This window comes from Esox lucius, chromosome 15 (assembly GCF_011004845.1).
Source record: "Esox lucius isolate fEsoLuc1 chromosome 15, fEsoLuc1.pri, whole genome shotgun sequence".
Lineage (NCBI taxonomy): Eukaryota > Metazoa > Chordata > Actinopteri > Esociformes > Esocidae > Esox > Esox lucius.
Window position 1 is genome coordinate 19,616,828 of NC_047583.1, and position 25,581 is coordinate 19,642,408.

Below are 25,581 nucleotides of genomic sequence, written 5' to 3' on the forward strand. Positions count from 1 at the left end.
TCAAGTAACTCAAAGTCATACAACGCAATTAACATGTTACTTATTTAGCGCTTTCAGCACAACATTGGGATTACAATAAAGAATTTAACATGAATGTCATGCTGGCAATAAACCCTAATTCCGTCATATGGGTCAAAAATAAATATTATCACATTAAGTATAATATTAAATCAAATAAAGCTTGTATCATCTCAAATCAATGGCATTATACTAAAACGTCAACAACTGAAATGGCTTCATGCTACGGTTCAAGCAGTAATACAAACAACACTAAGTGATGCTTATAGCTCGAATTGTCATTACAATTCGATAACAAAGTTGCTAGCAGCCCTGTTTTGTCAAACGAGCTAGAAAAGATCTTATGAAACATTTAACAAACTAAGCTAAGAATTCACCTAGCTTCCATGGTGCAGTTTATGTGGAACAATTATATTCAAAAACCATCAGAGGTCTTTTTGCTGACAGCAAAATTATATAAACAAACATTTACTATCCCTGATGCTAATATTTAACAACTTAATAATAATAATAATAATAATAATAATAGTAACATAGTATTATTATTATAAATACACAAACAAAATTATAAACGCAACATTTATATTGTTCCGAAATCTGTCTAAATTTGTGTTAGTGAGCACTTCTCCTTTGCCGAGATAATCCATCCACCTCACAGGTGTGGCATATCAAGATGCTGATTAGACAGCATGATTATTGCACAATGCCACAGATGTCGCAAGCTTTGAGGGAGCGTGCAATTGGCATGCTGACTGCCGGAATGTCCACCAGAGCGGTTTCCCGTGAACCAAATGTTCATTTCTCTACCATAAGCCGTCTCCAAAGGCGTTTTAGAGAAATTGGCAGTACATCCAACCGGCCTCACAACAGTAGACCACGTGTAACCACACCAGCCCAGGACCTCCACACACAGCATCTTCATCTTCACCAGACCAGCCACCCGGACAGCTGCTGCAACAATTGGTTTGCCTAACCAAAGAATTTCTGCACAAACTGTCAGAAACCGTCTCAGGGAAGCTCATCTGCATGCTCGTCCACCTCATCTGGGTCTCGACCTGACTGCAGTTTTTTGTCGTAACCGACTTGAGTGGGCAAATGCTCACATTCGATGGCGTCTGGCACTTTGGAGAGGTGTTCTCTTCACGGATGAATCCCAGTTTTAACTGTACAGGGCAGATGGCAGACAGCGTGTATGGCGTTGTGTGGGTGAGCGGTTTCCTGATGTCAACGTTGTGGATCGAGTGGCCCATGGTGGCGGTGGGGTTATGGTATGGGCAGGCGTGTGTTATGGACAATGAACACAGGTGCATTTTATTAATGGCATTTTGAATGCACAGCGATACCGTGATGAGATCCTGAGGCCCATTGTTGTGCCATTCATCCATGACCATCACCTCAAGTTGCAGCATGATAATGCACAGGCCCATGTTGCAAGGATCTGTACACGATTCCTGGAAGCTGAAAACATTCCAGTTCTTGCATGGCCAGCATACTCACCGGACATGTCACCCATTGAGCATGTTTTGGATGCTCTGGATCGGCGTATATGACAGCATGTTCCAGGACCTGCCAATATCCAGCAACTTCACACAGCCATTGAAGAGGAGTGGACCAACATTCCACAGGCCACAATCAACAACCTGATCAACTCTATGCGAAGGAAATGTGTTGCACTCCGTGAGGCAAATGGTTGTCATACCAGATACTGACTGGTTTTCAGACCCCCCCGGACCCCCCCAATACAGTGAAACAGCACATTTTAGAGTGGCCTTTTACTGTGCAATAATCATGCTGTCTAATCAGCATCTTGATATGCCACACCTGTGAGGTGGATGGATTATCTCGGCAAAGGAGAAGTACTCACTAACACAGATTTGGACAGATTTGTGAACAATATTTGAGAGAAATAGGCCTTTTGTGTACATAGAGAAAGTCTTAAATGTTTGAGTTCAGCTCATGATAAATGGGGGCAAAAACAAAAGTGTGTTTATAATTTTGTTCAGTGTAGTACCAAACACATTACAGTTTTGTCCCAACCTCACATACCGGTCTTAATTTACAGTAATTTTCGCAGGTAAATAGACTGAGAACACGAGGTAAGTCTACAGCAATGATCTGAGGAATAGTGAGAAATGTACAGCGTTGTTAACATGACAGGGAAACTGGGCCAAAGGGGATGGATCTGATCCTCTGCATGTGTCAACATTTAGGAGCAGTTATCCTGACACAGATTAAGCCAAGTATTTTAATGGCGATTCACAAATAACCACCACACAGTATCATAAAATAAAGTTAATAGACCAGTAAAACAACTAAACTATTTCTGTGTCAATCTCCTCACACTCCTCTGATAGCTAGGATGGCTAAATTCCAGGAACTTTTCCAAAATTCCCAGGATTTACAGAAATCCTTGTGTCAAGTGAAAATAACCAGTAACTCCATGATCCTCTAGACAGGAACATTTTTTGCTTGACTAGTGTATTTTGGCTTCAATCTAATGGATATTAATCTAATCAAGATCAAACCCCAAAAACATACCAACCCTTCTTACCAGAGTTTTTGTCAGGCAGGCGGCTGAGCCTCCAAACCACAGCTATAAAAGCCTGTTCATACTTGGCCGTGCCAAGGGTGACCCTCATCACTGGCTCTGACCCGGAAGTACTTGCCGTGCCAAAGCTGGCACCTTTGTTAAACCGGGCCTTAAGTGACCTCTCACCCATCACTCCCTCCCGACGGAAGTTCTTGGCCCAGATTTCTGGTATAGGATAGCGGATCTAGGGGCAAGTACGATAATCAATGTTAGAAAAAAGGGTAAAAGCCAAAATAAATATTTTTGTGGAATAGCAACAATTTGGCATTAAATTGAGTGACCCCCAAAGATGTTAGAAGATGGTTGAGAGAAGTTACCAAGAGCTGCAAATGAAATACTATAATCTTACCATTACATTCTCACATGGGATGACATTTAAGGCGTCCCGATTGGAAGAGAAACCCTGTGACATCAGTAGCCAGGACTGCAGCGTGACTTCGGCGCCGCGTATTGAGGCGACGGTGCGCAGCGTGAAGGGGAGGGTCTTCTCTGCGAAAGCTGTGCGGAAGGCAAGCAGCTGGAAGCGACGACAGGGCGGGGGTGTGAAGACGACCTGGCGCGACGACAGGAACTCTAGTTCGTCGGCGTGTTCGTCATGAAGCTCGCAGTCGCGCAGGCGGATCCAGCGTGTGGTCGTGTTGGGGATAATGTCATGCCTGGAAACCACCTCCTTACCTTTGACCTGAACAAACAACATTGAGGGAAGGGTTTCATATTTCAACCACGTTGTGGTTCACAGCAGCGTACTCTGCAAACATCCCACCGACAAAATTCTAATCGGAGCCCAGCCCCTAGATATTTCACCCTCCCTCAAACCTCGGAGCTACCCAGCATGCACCACTGTCCTCTCCACTCCTCCCACCTTCATACCTGGACATCGTTAAGTCCGAGACGGCAGCCCGCCGACCCAGAAAGGAATGCCAGCACATGCACCCGCGTCACCACAAGTTGCTTCAGAATCCTCCCGTCTCCAGCAGCGACAGTCCCATAGAACTCGTCCCTAATCTCCACCTGCACCTCCTCCTCCGTCAGCCCTGTACCTACGGGCGAACCTGCCGTCCCCGGTGAGGCCCCGCTCGTACTAGCTGGCAAACGCCTCAGCGTCTCCTCCAGCGAGTGCCGAAAACTCTGGTAGTCGTAGTAACAGGTGGTGCCCAGCTTCACCAGTTGCTCGCGGATCGGCTGGTGGGTGATGGGTGACTTTGGCTGGATCCGCCTTCTCTCGCGGTATTGGACAAGGTCTACGCTAATGGTGTGTACGCGGCCAGCTTCATCGTAGTTCTGCAGGCGGTGCTCGGATGCCTCGTGGCGAGGGTCCAGTTTCAGGGTTCTAAAGGGTTTCTCCAGGCCTTTCTCATAGAACATCTGTAGCACGCCGTCGTCTGAGAGGCGGACATAGATAGGCCCCCAGTGGCGTGAGGACATTATGTTCTTTTTCTCTGGTATACGGAGCAGCATGGCCCAGCCCTCCTGAGGAGCCATGTGGTTCGGGAGATAGGGGCTGCTTTCCTCCTTTCCCTCTACCCCATCTTCCATTGCCTCTTGCGCCTCTTCAACAGAGTCATCTGGCAGAGTGGGGCTTCCTGGGTCATCTGGGTCAACAATGTGGAGGTTTCTCATCTGATTTAGATCTAGTCGTTCTTGGGGAGTAGTAGCCGTCTCTCCTACTCCGCTGGGCTCGAAATCAGAGGTGAACACTGCATTCGATTCTCGTTTGAGCTCTTGACTGTGGGAGCTGGGACAGTGGAAGAAAGGAGAGCTAAATGTGAAAGCACAGGGAGTGCTGTCTCTGTGGTGGGCAGGACCACTGTGCTGAATTGGCTGTGATGGGACTTCCTGTTTGCTGTCAAAGTAAGAACTGAAGGGGTTGATAGGAGAAGGCTGGATGTCACTGAGGTCTTCACACAGGAAAGGATTCTTCTTGGTGTAGGTTGTTGTGCCGACGGTGAGCAGTGTTTGAGGCAGGTTCCCGCCTGGCGTCAGGTCCAGGAGGTGACGATTCTGGATCATGTTCTGGTCACAAACATCAGGAAGGGAATTAATTAGATGACTGTTGGCGTCCTGGAAGTGGCTGAGGCCGTGGTGGGAGTGGGAGGGCCGCTCTCGGCAGTGGACTAGTGGCATGTTCTCGTCGTCGTCAAATGTCACCCATGAAGAAAAGCGCCCAGTGGAGGAGGGGGTCTCTAACTGGCTGATTGGGAGTTTGGTGTTTGATGTCCAGCTGACTGAATCCATCTCTATGCCTTCATCCTCTGGGAACACTGATGAATCTACAGAGACACAAACACAAATTGTATGAGACTCATTCTTAGCATAAGAACTCAATGATATGGTTTATTGGATAGAAAAGAGACAGTGGAATCAATAGAGGATGGAGTTTTAGCTGAAAGAACAGTGAGACGGATTTGAACTTTGGACTGGTCTAGACTGCATGGAACAGTTTCTCGAAACAGAGTGAGGCCAAAAACATTTAAGAGAATATCTGGTTGAAGATGCACATGGGGAAGAGTGACCTCTTTGTTTAAACCAACTAAACGCAAATAAATGGTAATTACAGATGAAGGCTTTAAATGCTGCTTTACTCTCACTCCAAATCACAAGCCACAAAAGTTGATGGCTCACCTCAGTACTGTAGGACAGGGTCCCATCACTGAGTTAAATAGCTGGGCTTGGGGGGTTATTATTTAAATACGGTTGCCTCGCCTTGTCACGCTCTAGAGACTCCTTGTTGCTGGCTTGGGCGCCTGTGAGCTTAATCAAAGTAGTGGCTCAGATAATGCGCTCCCTCAGGCTCGTGAGCATAATAAGACACAGAACAGCATGTTCAAATGTGCTTTGAAAGTCTTGACATCAACTGCCAAGTTCACGGTGTGTTGATTCGATATCACAAAATATGAAGAAACAGGGTATACAAAGTAAAAGAAAACTAAAAAGGATTACACTGCTTGTGTGAAATGTGGACAAAATAAATATGACAAAAATACAACTACAGTTTTCGCAATATTGGAAAAATTGAACATGGTGTCCAAAAGCTAGAATAAAGGGTTTTTAAATTCCAACAAAACATTTTAGAAAGAAATTACAGGGGCGTGTAGAAGCCAGCCTCTTAACGTGTTGTGAATTTAAACAATAACACGACTTGTCCCCTCCTTGTCATCCCATACAGAACCAGACTGGCATTGTATCATCTAGTCCAGGGTGGTTTAGTGAGGGAGGGATGGTACTGCCTGTGTCTAAAGCCAGTATGAGGAGACTACAAGTCAATGCAAACAGATCGACGGACTGGCGCTAAAGAATCATTAATTAAAACATTTACTGCATGTTTTCTGGCCATTTATGTTTGTATTTATGCTAGTAATACAGTTAAAATCATACATATGCCGCTTTAACTAAAGCACAATGATGTGTCCATATATTTTTCTATGAACTAATATTTTTCTTGAGGTTAGTGTACAGAACTGAGTAACAAAAGTAAAGTATTGCATAAACAAACAAAAAACTAAAATTTCAAGAACAATAATAGTGCAGCAAACAAAATTTATCTACCATTTATCAGAATTGCTTTCAATGAGAATGACAGACAGTTAAAGTGCATGCGTGCGCGCGTGTGTGTGTGTGTGTGTACAAGCATGCAGACATAGTTAATTCCAATACAACTGCTGACACAGAGTTGTTTATGGTTGAGACTGTTTGTGTCAGCAGCTACAGGTTTCCCCATTCAATTACACATACAATGACCCATATTGCTCAGCTCTCTACCAGTTAGGTATATCTTAGAATCTTTGAGAATACACAATCAGTTTTTAAGCAAACAGCATTAGACCTGTAAAATGTGAGCATGTATAGAATTGCTGAAAATGTTGCTGAAAATTTTGAACACAAATTTGGATTATGTTACTTTTCTCCACTGCAAACCTTGTATTATTAGGTCTGTGTAGTTCTGTTGTTGGTTTTCAACCAAAAAAATTCAAAATCGTGGAGGAAGATCGAAACTAACTTGAAGGAAAACATCAATTGTAAAAATGTAAAGCAATTCCTGTAGGCCTTCATCAACGAAACACCAATCAGCATCCAGACCATGTGACATAGCTCAGCGTGGCCTGTGGTGTCCACCATGCCAACGGGTTCTGTACTGATCACATTTCTGGTTCAATGCATTTGCATACAAGCTCCTTGTGAGGGAAATTAACGTCCTTTGCGTCCCTCAGAATGTAAAATGTTCACTCCTCCTTCCAAAGTAGAAAATAACATTTATTCAGTAGTTGCTAAGCTCCAGTGTAGTCAGCCCTTACCAGAGTGACAAGCAGAGACAGAATGACAAGGGCAGAGGGAAAAAGACAGGAGGGAGGAGGAATACAGAGAAGAGAGTGACAGAAGATAGATGTGTGGCCTCTGAACAATGACAATACAGGGCCAGCTCTGCTGTATGAGGGTGGGAAACTAATTTGCAGAGTAGGGAAACACACGAAGGAAGACGTCTGTAACACACACTGCCAGCAGATGAAACACACAAACACAAAAAAGGCCACGCAAAAGCTGCCCAGGCTCCAAAGACGTAACTGACATGCACAGTTCACAGATCCGCAGGCAAATGAAGTAACAGTGCAACAACAAGGCTCCATTCAAACCAACACAAAATAATACTAATCCTCTGGGCTTTCAACTAGCTGATGACATTGTCATTCATTCACTCTCCTTACACTACATTACCCATAAATCATTGCTGTGTGGCTCTCAACAGGAATCTCTTTGTTTACTACTCCTTGTCCACGTACTAATCCTAGTTTTGCAGCCTTCTATGAACAAAGCGAACGGGTGAAACAGAGCAGTTGAGCAACAACTGTTTTCAGGTATCTGAGAGGGCCACAGAGAGGAGTTGAAGGGAGCAGTGTGTGTGTGCTGCCAACAACACCTGAGCAGTATGTTAGCTACTGGGAATCTGGCTCCTTTTGTGGCTGTAGTGAGCCGTGAAGGGCAAGTCTCCTCACGTCAGGATGGGGGGACAAACAGATGGGGACAAAGGCGAAAGTCTGACTGGGAGAGCGGAGAGGATTTACTGGCACTGTGGAAATGTACAGTAACGTTGCAATAAATTCACACTCGCTCGCACAACCTGTTCTAAACTAACTACAGAGTGGCTGCATATTATAATGCACCATTTCAATACAGCCATCAGAACATAACACACACACTGAATTACTGGTACCACAGAAACTTAACGTTTTGGTTTCATTTGCTTTTTATTGAATGTGAAACACACACACACACACACGCTCTGTTCCTCTGTAGGAAAGCCACAGGCAGACGAGGGGGGGCATGATTCACCCGCAGTGGACTAAGACCCTGTGAAAAAGACGGCTCTTGTTGCTAAGCGCCAGCACATCAGGCTATGTCTCGCCAAGTAAAGACCACAAAGGAAAGAGAGAGACCCGCTCTAAAACTTCAGCAGGACTGAAGTGGGACTTTAGAAACCAACACAAATGTGTTCTCTTTTTCCAGTTTAGCCTTCTCCAAAGGCTGAAGAGAGGTGGCCACTAATACAGCAGAAAGGCAACGTTTCTTATTTTTCATTTTAGTATCCTATTTCAAACTGCTACCTGTCACTCAAAACAAATTACACAGGAAAAAAAACAAAATAACACACCAACCTATCAAAAATTACACACTTTGGACTACACTTCCAATCACCTCCTCCAAACACACACACACACACACACACCTCTGCATTTGTACCACTTAAGACAAAATAAGAAAAATAGTTACAGAGAAAGCTGAAGAAAATGTCACTCACCACTATTTGATGCCTGAAGGATTGAGTGGTGTGGTGTTTTGTGTGAGATCTGGATAAATGGCTGCCTTGATAAGAGTAGTTCCCCATTACTCCACAGTGCTAGCTGGCTGTAGGATAGGTCATGTGACCAGTAGTCGTCCTGCATAGTTTAACTGGAACGTGTAAGAGCCTGTCTCTTACTTTTCCTCAGTCTACCTTTTTGTTTCTCACATGCCAACTGCCTCACTCAAAAAGCCTCATTCCAAAACCATCCTTTCTTTTTTTGTCATTATTCATCTCTGTCAATCTACTTCTCTTCACTCTCCACCTTCGTATTCCCCCTAACTCACTTCTTAACCGATTGTCTGTTAATTAGTCTGTCAGCCTTTCCCTGGTTGCTTTCTTGTAGCGGATCTTCAGTCACCTTACAGCGTGTCTGTCACACTTTCTGTGCAGTCCTCCCAAATGAGCAGGTATGTTAACCAGTACGTTCAGTCGTTCAGGCAGCACTATAAGGTGACGGGGGTGTCCCAGGGATCAGGCAGCATAAGCAGCTTAGAGGGTCTCTGATTACCTTCAGACCCCAGCTACACTCACTACCTGATGGAAATGCTCTCCTTTCTTGATACCTAGTAAATAAAGGGTTTACCTGCATAACTGGAAGACTGTATTTCTGTGCAGTTCACTTGAGGGCCCACTATCTCATTTAGCACGTTTGATTACTGTTTAACACAACCAGTCAACTGGAGCTTGGGAGTTGTCAGGAGCAATTAAAACAATTGCTGGAACTTCATTGCAACTAAAACGAAGTCTGAATTTATACAAGGTGCACTTGTCTAGAGTGGGAACACTTGGCGTAGGGATGGTTCTCTGTGTCTCCACTGACCATAAACCCAGCCTGAAGTGGACAGGACCTCTGGGACTGTACCCAACTTGAAAGGTCAAAGGTCTTTAGGGAATAAGGTTGTAATCTGTTACCTCCCTACAAAACACGATCAGGCCTATCAGTAACACTGGCCCGAATTGTAAGCTTGACCCGAAACCTAAACAACCGGCTGGAAATTGACTTTGTCCTCATGGGGTTTGACAAAAGGTCTTAAGTAGGACCGTTGTGTTTTACTATCCTTGAGAGGACTTCTGGTTTAAATTTAATCTGTTAAACTGAACCACACCCATGTGCCGAACCCGGTAATGTAGGTCAATTGACCTGAAGTCTCCTTAAACTCACAAGTAAACACAGACATGTCTGTTGTGCTCTGTATATTTATACCTAAACGTTCCACATCTCAGCCGCCCAATGGGTGTGTGAGTGACAGACACAAGTGGTAAACCAAAACAAGTGACCAGGCCCTGGGGTCACTGAGGTCACCTAAAAAGCAGTGTTATTTCAGCCAATTACTAGAGCAGAAACCATTTTATGACCACACACACAAACATTCACACACATCCCCCAATGTCCCATTCCCAGCATAAACACAAGGTTCACTTCTGACCCTCCTCACAGAACGAATAAAGTTCTGTTCCAAGCACACACAAAAGAAAGACATTTCCCTCCTGTTGAGAATCGGTTTCTCTCATCTAGTAGTTCACACTCAGTATTTTTTCCACTGGTTATCCCATTGAACAATTCTCCATGGAAAAAATCCAAAAGGGTTCTACCATAAACCAAAAAGGGTTTTCAAAGAGCGTATAAACTCAGGGTCCAGTTTATTAGAAACACCAATTCCGTACCAGGTCGGACCCCTTTGCCTCCAAACAGACAGGCTTCTTCTGGTGTGGGTCAATTGTAACTTGCTAAAATGCTGCTAACAGTGATTGGTGCTGCAACACCAAACGCGCCACAAACTGAGTTCTATGAAAGTTTTGGTGGGGTGTGTTCCACATTCAACTTGAGGAATTGAAACTTCCTTGAAAATTTTTATTGTGACATTCTCCTCTAATACAATAAAACATTGACTTCTGTTGGACTAAACCTCAAATGCAAATAATGAATTGGAATCTCTTGTTAGTGAGAGGAAGAAGTTATATTTTGTCTTAGTTGGTGAGTGGTTCTTACAAGAAAAAGGCTCCAGCATTCCAGCTAAGTGGTTAGGTTTAGGTCAAAACAAACACGTGTACTCCAAGAATACACAATAGTCATTCAGACTGACACACCCTTATCCTGTTAACAACTGCTTAACCATTGAAGAAAAGAGTGGATAGAGATAAAGAAAATAGATGAAATGGGGTGACAGAAAAGTGAGAGAGATTAAATCACTTTCCTTTAATGTGATGTTAGCAGGTTCCTTACCCAAAAAAAAAAAAAAAGACTATGGTCCAAGAGAAACCAGAATCCCTGACTTGACTCTTGGAACAGCCATTCTAAATTTGAACCAACGGTATCTAAAGATTGACTAAAGTGATCACGGTGTGTAACAAAACAAAACAGTTCCTCCTCCATTTTACAGGACTGGAGAATAGATATCACCTCTGGAGCGTATAAAGCTATATTATTAAGAGAAACAAAGTCGGTCTGTCTCTCTGTATGCTTATTGCCAGAGGCTCTGAGGACACTGATGTCATCAAGAACAGTATCCAACTTGCCAAGCCTCTGCCCCGTCTAATCCCAGTCTGGCTGGAAATGTGTGCGTCAGTCTAAGAGTTCTACTTAATGCCTGTCCAATTTGTTGATACATTACACAGTAAAACAACATCCATAAACACAGAAAACAATTCCTCAAATGTGTGTCGGTTCCCAAACATGCTTTTTCTAGACATCTCTCTGTGAAGCTAACGAACATGAATAGGAAGAGATGTGTCCACCCAACTGGAGTCATCCTCTACCAAACCCTTTCCTGACTCCGCCACATCCTCAGGGAGAGAGCAGCTGGACTCTAAACCCTTCTCAATTCCTCCCCCCTTTCCTTAAGTCTTTCTCCATTCCTCCTCTCTGTTTTTTGAAGGGAGTGCCTGAAAGTAAGCAAGCAAAGAGAGAGCAAGAGAGAGACTAGAGATGTGACTGGTCTTGTAAGGGTGTGTGCACATGTGTTCTAATCATTAGGTTGGGAGCACAGTCCTTTTCTGTAGTGAAGTGTTGTGTAGCACACCTGAGTGGCTTAGAGGGGGAAGTATCCATTTAACATTTTTCAGAGCCGACACCCCACAACCAACCACAGAAACAATGTTTTTGGCAGAGTACGTATCCTTGTTTTACTATACTTCTACAGACCACAAATCCCCACAAGGATAGGAAAAAAGGAAAATGTGATGTTGTAGGGACAGATGTTTTTTTAGGTTGAGGGTTAGGTTTAAGGTTGGGTCCATGGTTAGGTTTTTGGTTCAGGAAAACACTTTTTTGGGTTAAAACTCACTGGGTGACTGAGGCCGTGATGATGTCTCGTTGGGCTTATCCTCCGCGTTTAGGGAAGGCAGATCACTGGACGACGCCCCGATGCTCACAGAGCTCTGCTCTGATTGGGTGGTCCAGGTGGAGCCTGGTTCTGATTGGGTCCAGCTGCTCTCCGAGGGTGGGACGGCACTCCAGAAACTGGCTGTGGAACACATACTGTGTCTGGTCGTCCCTGACAAACATAAATGGAGACACAGAGACAGAGTTAACACATACTCTCATGATATTATTTGTTTTTCATGCAACACAAATCAATGCTCACAACGAGCCTCCTTCAACTGTGATTGATCGCTGGCTGCAGTGTTAATGACAATTCTATCATTAATGACAGGTCATTGTGTTTCTCTGTTTCTACTAATCCTATAATATTATGTTTTTAATACAATGGTAATCTCAGCTACCTACTAGTATCTTCACAATATAGAATCATGTCAGGTATATTTATTTTAACAAACAAAGGAGAGAAAATGCATATTTTACATTATTTATTTTGTTTCTGTTTCTTTACAAAGACACACTGTTCCTCTAAATATAGGCTTCCTGAGCCAATGTCAGCATTAGAATCCATCCAACACAATGTCAGAAGAGTATTTCAAAGCATGTGCATTCCACAATGATGAGGTTTGCGTCCCTTGGCAACCAACCGTTCCCCTAGCGTCCTTCAGTGGACAGATGGAGAGCAGGGTCGGGAGCTAACTGGGACCTGTGCAGGGGCTGCATCAACGTCACTTCACTGGAGTGAGTAGGACAAGCGGAACTATCTAGTAACAGCACACGTCAAGTGTTCCCCCTGCCAAATTGGACGGTCCAGTCTTGATCACAGCCGTCGTTGGGGGCCCCCAAAAGCACATTCAACAAATCTAGAAATAGATATTTGGAAAATATCTTTTCATGGAGGTTCTGACTGTGTTCTGTGTGCCAGTGCACCACACCAGACTGGCGGGGAGAGAGACACGCTACCGGGGGAATTCCGTGGAGCAGGGCAGCATAACCTAGCTTCCTGTGTCACCCTGCAAAAACCTTGACTTGACTATCTCTGTGCTAGTCACATGAGACGACAGAGGTGAACAGAAGGAGAGGGTAGAGGAGGAAGAAGAGGAGAAAAACAAGGCGGCGATAAAGACAGAGGAGAGGTGGATAGAGAGAGCGTTGAAGACGTGGTGACCAGGACCAACCCTGAAAGTATGCACCATGATGGAGGACCCAAAAGCCATGCAGGAGAAAACTTAGATGGAGAGGAGAGAGGGACGACAGAAGAGAGGAAGAGAAGAAGGAGATATAAGAGGAAGAGGTGACCAAATTAACATCATGCAGAGGGAGCCTCTGACCGAAACCTGTGCACTTTGAATAAATGCGATTTCTGTAAGAATATAGTTCGCAGTATTCTAGGGGGTGGAAGTGTCATTACCTTTTACCTGCGACTGATGATTGGGTGAGGGCCAGGGCTTCTCCTCAAAAAGGACCCAGGCGCTCTGCTGAGGGGGAGGGGCTAAAGGCTCCACACTGGAGGAGCTCTCACTATGGGCGGGGCTAGGCCTCTGCAAGCTGCTATTCACATCTAATGTTGTCACAGACACACAAACACAAGATTTATCCACAGAAATTAATTTAACATGAAAACGTCTCTGCCCTGTATAGTCCAGTGTGAAGGCAAGTACACTTTTTTCCTTTACATATTTGGAAAAATGTATATGTAATCTTTAATTCAAAATCTGTTGACAGATACAGGTAACCTAAAGTAAAAAATAACACTGAACCATTATCCTTAGCAACCAGTTTATAACAAAACATTTACAGAAATGCAATTTCATAGTGCTCAAATAATAAATACATCACTTCAATAGCGGCTGTTGCCCTCTGTGGCAGAAATAACAATGTAGCTGTTTCTTGTAACAGTTTTTCATTCTTATACATTGGCTGAAAAGAATTCTGCACGCTCCTTTACAGTACTGCTGTGTCATGATCGAGGGCATGCGAGTCCCGATTCAGCATTTCAATAGGATTGAGATCTGAGCTTTAACTCGGCCATTCCATAATCTCACATTTCTTAATTTTGAGCCATTCTGCTCTAGCCTTGCTTGCGTGTGTTAGATTGTCTCGTTGCAATACTCATTTATACAAGGTTTGGTTCAGCTCCACATTGGACAGATGGCCACACATTCTCCTCAACTATTCTCTGGTTCAATATGGAATTAATGGTTGACTCAATGATGGCAAGTTGGCCAGACCCTAAGGCAGCAAACCATAATGGCACATGCTTTACAGTCGGTATGAGTTTCCTCTGTTCAAAAGCAGTGCTGCAGCAAACAAACTCTACCTTTCAATCATCTGTCCAGAGACTGGTGTTCCAGGAGTTTTACCCAGGTGTTGGCAAATGTCTGTCATGTCTTAAGACTTCTTCCTACCTTCCGGCGTGATTTCTTAAAGTGGGTTACCTTTATCAATCAATATGGTTGGAATTAAGCTCACATCCAGGTGTCCAAATATTTGAACAAAAAGGTACACTTGTTTTTTTTCTCGCTTAAACTCTCTGAATCCAGAGCTGGATGGACAACGAGTGATGTACGGTACAACAACACTAACACACCCAACTGTTCCAAACCGCGCAAGCGCACAATCACACTGATATTATGTTTATGTCTGACATTTGAATGTGAAGATTAGAAATATTAAAAGCCTTTAAGAACCAATACATTACAAGTTAACTATGTAATTTTTGTAAAAATACACTGATCAAATTATAGCGATATTTCACTGCTCCATTTACCTATACAGGCCTTTGTCTTTTAATATGGTATTAACATTTCATGTGTCATCAACATTTCCTCACACAATGCAAAGTGCTTGCTACATTTCATAGGAAGAAAAGGGCCATGTACATTTCCTGGTTTTAAGCAAACCACAAAATCCAAAATTCTAAGAATTCTCCAGGTCTTCTTGCAGTGAGGAAACAGTGAAAATATCTCAGCTAGTTATAAATCTGCCGAAACTAGTACCACCCGCATTTTGAAAAGCCTACCTTCGAAGGTGGGAACAGGGCTCCAGTCAGGCTGTACTCTTTACAAAGCCAGAAAAAATTTGTCATCTATTAGTCAGACTGGTTATCTAGAAGTGTTGTGTCCTATAGGAACATTGTTGAGACAGGTCCAATGGTTCTACTGAACAAGAGCAACCATATCTACCCGCCACTAGTGTTGATAAAGCAATCAGCAAATACAAAGCCCACATTAAACTACTACAAAACATGCAGAATCCGCAGGCCAAATCAACAAATTTCATCACTGGTTGAACTTTCGCGGCCCAAAATTAGAAAACAATTTGGTGGATAATAATGTCTTAAACACCACCAATCACTCCATTGCAAAAACAATAAAACTCCTGATGTGAATTCTTCAGCATAGGATATAAAATCCATATTCACAATGTCACTCGTACCTGCGTGATGATCTGTGCTCGTCCTGAAGGCTTCTTCTGCGAATGCCACCCAACCAGCCCTCCCCGAGCCGGATCTGCTGGCGGTGGCCATAATGTTTGTGTCCGCTCCACTAATTTCCACGAGTTCCTGTCCTCACACCTTACGTCTGCCTGCATCCATGCACCTGAAGAAGTGAAGGTGGAGACAGAGAGGCAGAGAGTTAACTTGGAAGAAGGACAAACAGAAACCGAGACCTGGCAGCCTTTGAACAGCTGATCAGAAGACCAATGTGTGTGTGTGAAACAAGAAACACTCAACACAGGCCTGATTTAGGTGTGGCACTTATTACTCAATCCAAACTTGGCATTGACTTCACAGGCCCTGGTCAAATGTCGCCATCAAAGGAGTGGGCAGCCATTTTGTATGCATGCTGTAACATGTGGGCCTGACTAAGAGCATGTTTAGACTACTATAGCTTTATCTGGATGAACAGCTACGAATGACACTGACATATGGAGTAATCAGGTGAAAATCTTAATTGTCACACACAACCTTCATGATTACATGATGCACTTTCCTGACAGATTCTTCCAGCGGCTACTGACCTCTAAAGACCACGTCTCATTCAGTGTGTATTGTAGTGGAATGAGCGGTTACGTAGGTCCGGCCCTGCTACATGTATGAAGAGAATCAGGAAAAAATACACTGTTGTTGGGAAGCAACGAAAAACACTTCACGCGGGTCAGTGAGTTATATCCCTTCTGAGTTAACGGTCAGGCCAAAACAGTGTGCGAGTGTTTTGTTTCTCAGCAAAGCGACAGTTTCTCGTTGATAGTGTGAATCAGAAAGTGAATTTACATTTTGTGTTCATGTTATTTTTACTCTGTCATTTTATTGTAGAGTAATGACGTTCTAACCAGCGGAGACAAAATGCTAATAACAAAACATCATTAGACAGTGACTAGAGCAGAGGTTGACCATAGTGTCGAGTCCATCTCATAGGGTGGGGTTTGTGCGATTCAGGTCAGGAAGAGGCCGTCAGTGTGACAGATTCCATCTGTAAGCCCGATCTCTCAGCCTCAGTCCCTGAGCGGACTATAACGCCGGATATTAAATAACAAAATTGACACAGTCGTCGAAATACCAAAGTGGTTGTTTCCTGTTCTTGTGTGTACGTGCCTCCATTCCCTTATTCACTTTCTGATGTCACGAAATACCGAGGGCATTCACTCAAGCTATGTACAGCATAAGCACTTCGTGACAACTGCTAATGTGAAAAGGGTTTTACAAACTAGACATGACACACATTGACTGGGTCACTCTCACAGTTTTTGTGATGGGAACACCAAACAGAAATATCCCTATCCCGGTTGGACTTGGGCTCCGGTCTTCTAACCCGCCTGTTACTGGTGGAAATACTGGTGATGTGGTACAGGATGTTTTCCTGAGAATCCCAAATGAAAATCTTCAGCAACGACAGTGGGACATTTCCTGTTCTTTAAAAGCCCAGATTTCCCCTTATCACGGCACAAGCAGTTGACTGATGTATTAAGATATTATACCAGGGCACAGTGACAGTGTGTGGGTGCGTGCATGTGGGACTGAGCTGGAACAATTAACCCGAATCGATCAACAATGACACATTACCGCCCGCCTTTCGCTGATATCGTTCATTATGATTAGCAGCCTCTACCAGACGAATGTATCATTGAATAGGTTTGCTAATCCGGTGCAAATGTTCTTGGGACAACAGGGCTACAACCATCAAAACAATAATAGTAGCGTATGGGATAATCATTTGAATTTTTTTTCATTATAAGCACATAATTCTAGTTATCACGACATTCCAGCCTTAGCCAATATGGATTTTTATCTAAGTTAATTCAAGTCAGGTGTGAAATAGAAGACCCAAACCCCTGAAATGGGACAGTAAGTGTGTGTAATGGGATACAGATCAACTCCGCGCTGTATAGGTCACAGTTAAGTCTTGAAAATGTCAGAAAAGGTCAGGAGAGGAGGGGGAGAGAAAAAACATAGCTCCGAACAATCACATTGGCTTTTTCTATGCTGCACTGTGAAGAAGAGACAAAGAAAGAGACAACAGAGAAGCGATAGACAGAAAGGGTGAGAGGAGAAACAAAAAAGGGAGTAACAGGAAAAGCTTAAGGAAACACTCCAGGCCTCTGAAACTGTCTGATAAACATTCCTGAATCATTCCACACTGTTGTTTGTCGCTCAGTTTCCTCTGGATGGGGCAACTGGAAGGATCCGTTCACATATCTCTTCAGACAACTAACTCTCTATCACTCTAATGACGATTGACAGCTCATTAGGCCCTGATAGCAAGCATCCCAGCACACCGGTTCCACATTACCCTCCACAACACATTACCCTCCACAACACATTATCCACCACAACACATTATCCACCACAACACATTATCCACCACAACACATTATGCGCATACTTGCATGGTTTTCCCAAAAGACAAAAAGGTGTAATATCAAAGTAACCAGTAGCACAGACGTTTTTCACGCACACTCAACTGAAGAGATCATTTAGATCCGTACACACGTTAACTCATACACTATCCCGCATTTAGATCTGCACACGTTAACTCATACACTATCCCACATTTAGATCTGCACACGTTAACTCATACACTATCCCGCATTTAGATCCGCACACACGTTAACTCATACACTATCCCGCATTTAGATCTGCACATGTTAACTCATACACTATCCCACATTTAGATCCGCACACGTTAACTCATACTCTATCCCGCATTTAGATCCGCACACGTTAACTCATACACTATACCGCATTTAGATCCGCACACATTAACTCATACACTATCCCACATTTAGATCCGCACACGTTAACTCATACACTATCCCGCATTTAGATCCACACACGTTAACTCATACACTATACCGCATTTAGATCCACACATGTTAACTCATACACTATACCGTATTTTGATCCACACATGTTAACTCATACACTATCCCACCTTTAGATCCGCACACGTTACCTCATACACTATACCGCATTTAGATCCACACACGTTAACTCATACACTATACCACATTTAGAGCCACACACATTAACTCATACACTATCCCACATTTAGATCCGCACACGTTAACTCATACACTATATCGCATTTAGATCCGCACACGTTAACTCATACACTATCCCGCATTTAGATCTGTACACGTTAACTCATACACTATCCCACATTTAGATCTGCACACGTTAACTCATACACTATCCCGCATTTAGATCCGCACACACGTTAACTCATACACTATCCCGCATTTAGATCCGCACACGTTAACTCATACACTATCCCGCATTTAGATCCGCACACGTTAACTCATACTCTATCCCACATTTAGATCTGCACACGTTAACTCATACACTATACCACATTTAGATCCACACACATTAACTCATACACTATCCCACATTTAGATCCGCACACGTTAACTCATACACTATACCGCATTTAGATCCGCACACGTTAACTCATACACTATACCACATTTAGATCCACACACATTAACTCATACACTATCCCACATTTAGATCCGCACACGTTAACTCATACACTATACCGCATTTAGATCCGCACACGTTAACTCATACACTATACCGCATTTAGATCCACACACATTAACTCATACACTATCCCACATTTAGATCCACACACGTTAACTCATACACTATCCCACATTTAGATCCACACACGTTAACTCATACACTATACCACATTCAGATCCGCACACGTTAACGCATACACTATCCCGCATTTAGATCTGCACACGTTAACTCATACACTATACCGCATTTAGATCCACACACGTTAACTCATACACTATCCCGCATTTAGATCCGCACACGTTAACTCATACACTATCCCGCATTTAGACTGAACGTCAGTTGCAGAAACACCCACCCACCATCTCCCACAACGACATCCTTGCAAACAGCCACATCATTTAACTATTAATACGTTTATAACTGCCCTTGGTGGCTGGTTTCCGATGGTAGGTAAGTGGCACTTCTCATATGTTAATATTGAACTTAATTGTGAGTTATTTAGGTATAACAATAGCTTACCGTAACCAAGGTTTACAAGTTAGTTACATATTTAAGTAATTCCTGCAATGCTGAACTAATCTGACTGCAATATAAACAACTGGAGGGATTTTGGGGTCTTCTATCTCTTTAAATAGTATAAAAGGAAAGAGCGGTGAATGGAAATATAAAGGAGATGGTTAATTTCATGTCAAGCCTAAAACTTCTATATTTTTTCCTTTGAAATGTATGCCAAACTTATGAAATAAGCCTTTTGAGTTTAGGGCCTTTTAAAGGAGACAGAGAGAACTTTGTAAAAAAAATATACAAAAGTGTATAACCTTGTGGATGTAAAGTTGATGTACAACAAGCACATTACATGGAATCAAGTTTTACATAATTTCTCTATCTTAGCATAGCAATATCTGTATCATTAATAACAGTACAGGATGTGATAACTTATGTTTTACAATTTAGTTTTAGAAGCTTCCTTTCACAACATTATTTTTGGTTGTGTTTGGATTTTTTAGAACTATATTCAAGCAATTGTTGATATCTTGAATACGATGTGTCAAATATTAGTCCTATTTGAAAAAAGATAGCATTAGGGTGTATGCCCTGACTACCGTATACCATCAACTCAACCCATTGCTTGGTCATCTTAAGGTACAATGTGTTCTGCTGACCTTGCAGAAACCTTCCAAATGACTAGTGTCATAAAAAAACATTTTAATGTGTGTATGTTCAGATATGTAATGATATATTCAAAAAGCTTGTCTATTTTATGTCCATAGTTTAGTTTCTTACACATCACAACTTTCAAGACAATATACATTGCTAGCTTTCATTTGACACCAAAACACTAAGGAACTTTATAGGTTTGTCTGGTCTAAGACAGTCCAGCTGCTGAGATGCAGCCCCATGGGCATATGAACCTCTTCAGCGTGGGTTCAAATCCCATCCACTGCTCTTCTAACAACGACTCCTCCATCTCTCGCCACAATTCAATAAATCAGAAAGATCATATTCAGGGGTAAAACGGAAAGCTAGCGAGGTGCTGACAGAGATGAGAGTGAAAGTGTGGATAGGATTGAGCTGATAGAGGAGGGAGCAGAATACAGGCCTGGATTGTTCTACCCCGGGGCGCACCCGAACCACTGACTCAGCACCCAGCCCACACACACAGGGCCAAGTGCCCAGACACGCACAGTCAACCATGTGTTTATGTGGGGGTAGCGGGTTGCCTCTAAACACACACACACTTTCCAGCAATAAGTCTGTCATGTAGTTGAGACAGCATTCAGCAGCCCACCGAAGCCCCCATCCTACAGCTCTGTTATGGCATACACCCAACCCCCCTCCACTATGTAAACACACTGCAGACGTAATATTGATACAGAACTACTGCAGTCGTCTGTGTGGGAGTCTGTCTGTTTGCCTTGCTTCGGGCTACTTTCTGCCCGTGTTGGCACAAAGGCCTTGGGCAGGGAAGTCTACTATATCGCAAAGTATAACAGCCTGACTACCAGTCACTTCTGCTAACAGTCCAATCGTTGCTACTCCTTTGTCATCCTCACATTCTTGGACACATGACACGGAGTAGCCTGCAGTGGCGTGTAAGCCATCGATAATGATACCAGCACAAATGTATATCACAGTAGCTTACTGTAAGTCTAGTGTATTCCATTGACTAGAACATGATTCTGGGTTTAGCTGCCTTAACCCGATTGCATGTGTACGCCAGCCTATCCACAGCTTATATTGACATAACCACGCAAGCATTGTTTAAGTTAAAAATGTTTTAAAAATGTAGGCTACGTACGCCCATAGTCCCAATAGAACAAGTTGCTCTCGATATCTCCAACCAGGTTAGGGGCAAATTATCCATCTGTACTCAATTTCTGAGGCTGTAGAAACAAGACACGTCCCTCTGCAACAACCTGTTGCTAAACTGACCGACCTGACTCACTCTGTCGCACTTGCAGGCAACATTGTAACACATCATAAGGAATCAATGTCTCTCCTAAACTACAGAAGTATCAACAATGTAGCTCGTACACTGTCATTTAAATATGATTGCAATAAATAATTAATTCAGTGTCACGTACCGATATTATGTCGAGTTACGAGCGTTGCTGTATATCGTCCCGTGTTCCATTGACAAGACTAGAGAGCGAGTCGACCCGGCAGGATTAGACACGCACAATGCGCTGCCCTCGCATCTTGTGATTGGTCAATGTGCTACTGTAAAAAAATAAAGATCTACCTGAGTAACAAAACAATTACTTTCGATCCATACAAAGAGGAAGTAATTACATTACTTCCTCATTATATTTAATGTCTTTGAGATGACTATATTTAACAATAAGTTACTGATTTCTCAGTTACCAATTTCTCACGCCTGCTAAGTTATTACAATGTAAACATAGGCTATTGTATAGGTTAAAGTCCCAGTCAAATATATATATATATATATATATTTTCCTTTGTCAAAATCCATGTATTTAGCTAAGCGTCAATTGACAATGCAAAATACTGTTAACAGTTTTAATCAACTCGTACCTATAAATGCAATAGATATCTACTAGCGTCACCTCGTGGTTTTGAAACTAAGGACTCTCCAACAGCAATATTGAGATTAATCGAGTGATACAATAGATGGCGCTAAAGTCATGGAAATGTTTACTGATCGTATGGACATGTGTATAGTGTATTCATTGAAACGTTGACAGTGGCACTTCCCAGTGAACACAGCTACATTTCAACAATATTTTTTTCTTATTTTGCAATTTATAAATAGATGCTGTGCATGGAAAATAATTAAAAGGGGAGGAAGGCGAAGGAGTGCCATGAAGGTGGGGAGGAGACAGATAAAAGCATGTATGAAGTATAATGGAGAAAGAGAGAAAAAGATACAGATAGAGAGGAAGAGAGAAAATGACCCCCTTCACTTGAACTTGAATTTAAGCCTACAGGGAACCACTCACTGTCTATCATTCACATGAAAGGCAAACCTCATCACACTGTCAGCCTTTGAACTGGCAAAGGAAACGAACATCCCTGACAAACACACACAAACTTAAGCACACACACGTACAGACAAGCATGCATAACTACACGCACACACACACACACACACACACACTGAAAATCTCCTCTCTGTGTAATGCCTCCCAGGTGAGCCCCCAAGGTTAACCTGTCTCCCCTGCCGGAAGACAGAGTCTATATTTAGCACCATGATCAGAGACATGAGCTCAAGGGTGACTTTCTCTTCTCTGTCAGGCACACACACACACACACACACACACACACACCTATTCAATGGCAAAGACCACCTGCTAAGATTTGTCTTTGCTCTTTTGGATTAAATTGCTATGGCACAACTACTGTTGATACATAGTTAGTGTCTAAATGGGTTGCAACCAAGGGAGGAGCAGAATGAGTTTCCCCTTTGGATACCGATTTTAAGTCATATTTCTGTTTTCTCTGCATGGTTTCTGACGTTTGAATTGGCACAGTGCTGGCTGATCTGAGATTCAAACGTAGATGTATTATATGCCTGAGGGCAACATCTACCCCTTTGACGCTTGGTTAGCTCATCGCTAGACTCATCTACAGTCTATAGCTGCTATATGTATTTGTAAATGTACTGTATAATGTACATGGATTGTACAACATGAAATCCTATTTAGTGTGTAGTGATTTACTTTTGACCAAAGCCTTATGGGCAACTTTACAGTTCAAGCTCTTAATTTGATCCAGTTACACCAAAGCAGTGAGAGTAATGAGGCAACAGGAATTGTGAATTGTAATGTTGATATAATTAATGTAATTCGTTTAGGGGTTGATACATTCTCCATAAGAGTTCATTTAAATCAGATGTTTTAAAGTGGAACAAGAAGTCCTCTTTAAGTCAAAAACAGTACAATGCATGACAATGCCTAAAAGAACAGGATAATTAAGAGATGGCATCTGTATGGACCCTGCTCCTAAAGTAGTGCGTGGTACAAGTTGTTATTTGGGACACATGCGGACAGCTGGTGAGACTAGGTGATTGCATAAGAGCCAGTGAAGTGACGTTGCCTCTGCCTTGTTGGCTGTTGCTAGGCACACCAGCCGTCTGACGTCTGACTGTCAGAGATGTGTTGGATGTGACCCCTACTGCTTTGTCATATGTTTTTGTCCTGTTACACACACACACACATAATACTCTCAGCCTCTTCTCTCAACTTTCTTTCCAACTTCTCTTCTTTCCATAACTTCTCTCCCCTTCTACCTCTCTTCCACTCTTCCTGCTCCCCCTCATGTATTTTCCTCTCTACTCCTTTCGTCTCTACTCCTCTCATCTCATCTCTACCTGTCCTCCGTTCTGTTTTCCATTCACTCCACATGCAGCTAATGCCTCCCTCTGGTTAACCTACTTTGAAGGCAATTAAAATGCCCAAGGCACTTTCTCTCTCTATCTCCCTCCATCCCTACTCAATCTCTCTCACTCTGTTTCCACATCTCATTCCATCTCTCTCGGATTCTCTCTCTCTCCGTCTCTGTCGCACGATTCGAATTTGAACACGCTGTCTTTATTGGCATGGGAAACGTGAAATCTAAACGTTGTCAATTCAATACCCAGTGCAACACAATATGGAAATGATTGAAATGAGCAGAACAAGGAATACCAAACATACAATTACATTTTAACAGACACTAAAACACCATCGGTACAACTTATATGCGCAGTTAAGGTGAAGTGTCTCCGGCAATGGCACAACTAGATATTTATTTTTCACCTTGTCAATGAAACCCACTTCAATGTGCTGCTAAAACAGCTTTTCGTACTCCACTGACAGTTTGGCTGGCCCCACACAAGGCATGAATCACTGATTCTCTGCTTGGACACTGACACAACTTTGGTTATTTTGGCTGTTTACCTAAATATATTAAGGTTACAGTTAAATAATGAATGTGGGCTTAAAGTGCATTCTCTCAGATTTAATTTGAGGGGATATTCATATCCAAATTGGAGGAATTACAGCTCTTTAATAATTAGCCCCCGCTTTTTCAACGGTCCAAAAGCTGACCATTGAAAAAGAGACAACTGACTCAAAAACTGTTTCATGGACAGGTGTGGGCTATTCCTTCATTATTTATTCATCAATTAAGCAGGCAAAAGGTCTGGAGTTGATTCCAGAGGCATTAGCATTTGGAAGCTGTTGCTGTAAACACCAAAACATGCGGTCAGAGTAGCTATCAATGCAAGTGAAACAGGCCATCCTTAGGCTGCAAAAAAAAGAAATCCAGCCAAGTGAAGAATACTCTCCAGGAGGTAGGCATATCTTTATCCAAGTCCACCATAAAAAGAAGACTTTACGAGAGCAAATACAGAGGGTTCACCACTAGGTGCAAACCATTCATAGGCCTCAAGAACAGAAAGGCCAGAATACACTTTGCCATAGAAATATAAATAAGCCAGCCCAGTTCAGTTCTGGAACAGCATTCTTTGAACAGATGAAACTAAGATCAACCTGTACCAGAATGATGGGAAGAAAAAACTATGGAGAAGGCATACCACATCATCTGTAAAACATGGTGGTGGCAGTGTGATGGCATGGGCATGCATGGCTTCCAATGGCACTGGTTCACTAGTGTTTTTTGATGATGTGACAGAAGACAAAAGCAGCCAGATTAATTCTGAAGTGTATTGGGATATATTGTCTGCTCAGATTCAGCCAAATTCTGCGAAGTTGATTGGATGGCGCTTCACTTTACAGATGGACAATGACCCAAAACATACTGCAAAAGCAACACAGGAGTTTTTAAGGCAAAGAAGTAGAATATTTTGCAATGGCAGAGTCAATCACCTGATCTCAATCTGATCGAGCATACATTTCACTTGCTGGAGACAAACCTTAAGGCAGAGAGATCCACGAACTAACAACAACTAAAGACAGCTGCAGTAAAGGCCTGGCAAACATCATAAAGGAAGAAACCCAGTGTTTGGTGATGTCCATGCATTCCAGACTTCAAGCAGTCATTGCCTGCAAAGGATTCTCAACAAAGTATTAACAATGAACATTTTATTTATGATTGTGTTAATTTGTCCAATTACATTTGAGCCGCTGATTTAAGGGAACCATGTATGAAAATGGTTGCAATTCCTAAACATTTCTTAACATATTTTCGTTCAACCCCTTAAATAAAAGCTGAAAGTCTGCACTTCAATTCCATCTTGGTTGTTTCATTTCAAACCCATTGTGGTGGCGTAGAGAGACAATTTTTTTTGTCAGGGTCAAAATATTAACTCACTGTATGATGTCCCT

The 25,581-nt window shown here is 42.7% G+C and overlaps 1 protein-coding gene across 3 annotated transcripts in view; it reads right to left on the reverse strand.

Annotated features, from left to right (window-relative positions):
- Positions 1–21,491, reverse strand: part of ston2 (stonin 2) — a 31,676-nt gene extending 10,185 nt beyond the window's left edge. Inside the window, exons 1-7 of one of the 3 annotated variants that reach the window (XM_010878600.5) lie at positions 21,376–21,491; positions 15,202–15,365; positions 13,175–13,324; positions 11,729–11,938; positions 3,479–4,878; positions 2,958–3,290; positions 2,570–2,792 (exon numbers count right to left, since the gene is read on the reverse strand). In XM_010878600.5, the coding sequence (XP_010876902.2) occupies positions 2,570–2,792; positions 2,958–3,290; positions 3,479–4,878; positions 11,729–11,938; positions 13,175–13,324; positions 15,202–15,292 (2,407 nt within the window). In that variant the 5' untranslated portion in view covers positions 15,293–15,365; positions 21,376–21,491. Of the gene's footprint in view, positions 1–2,569; positions 2,793–2,957; positions 3,291–3,478; positions 4,879–11,728; positions 11,939–13,174; positions 13,325–15,201; positions 15,366–21,089; positions 21,181–21,375 lie in introns of those variants that run through there. The other 2 variants (XM_034297357.1, XM_010878601.5) reach the window with 2 other exon arrangements.
- Between the last annotated feature and the right edge of the window lie 4,090 nt (positions 21,492–25,581).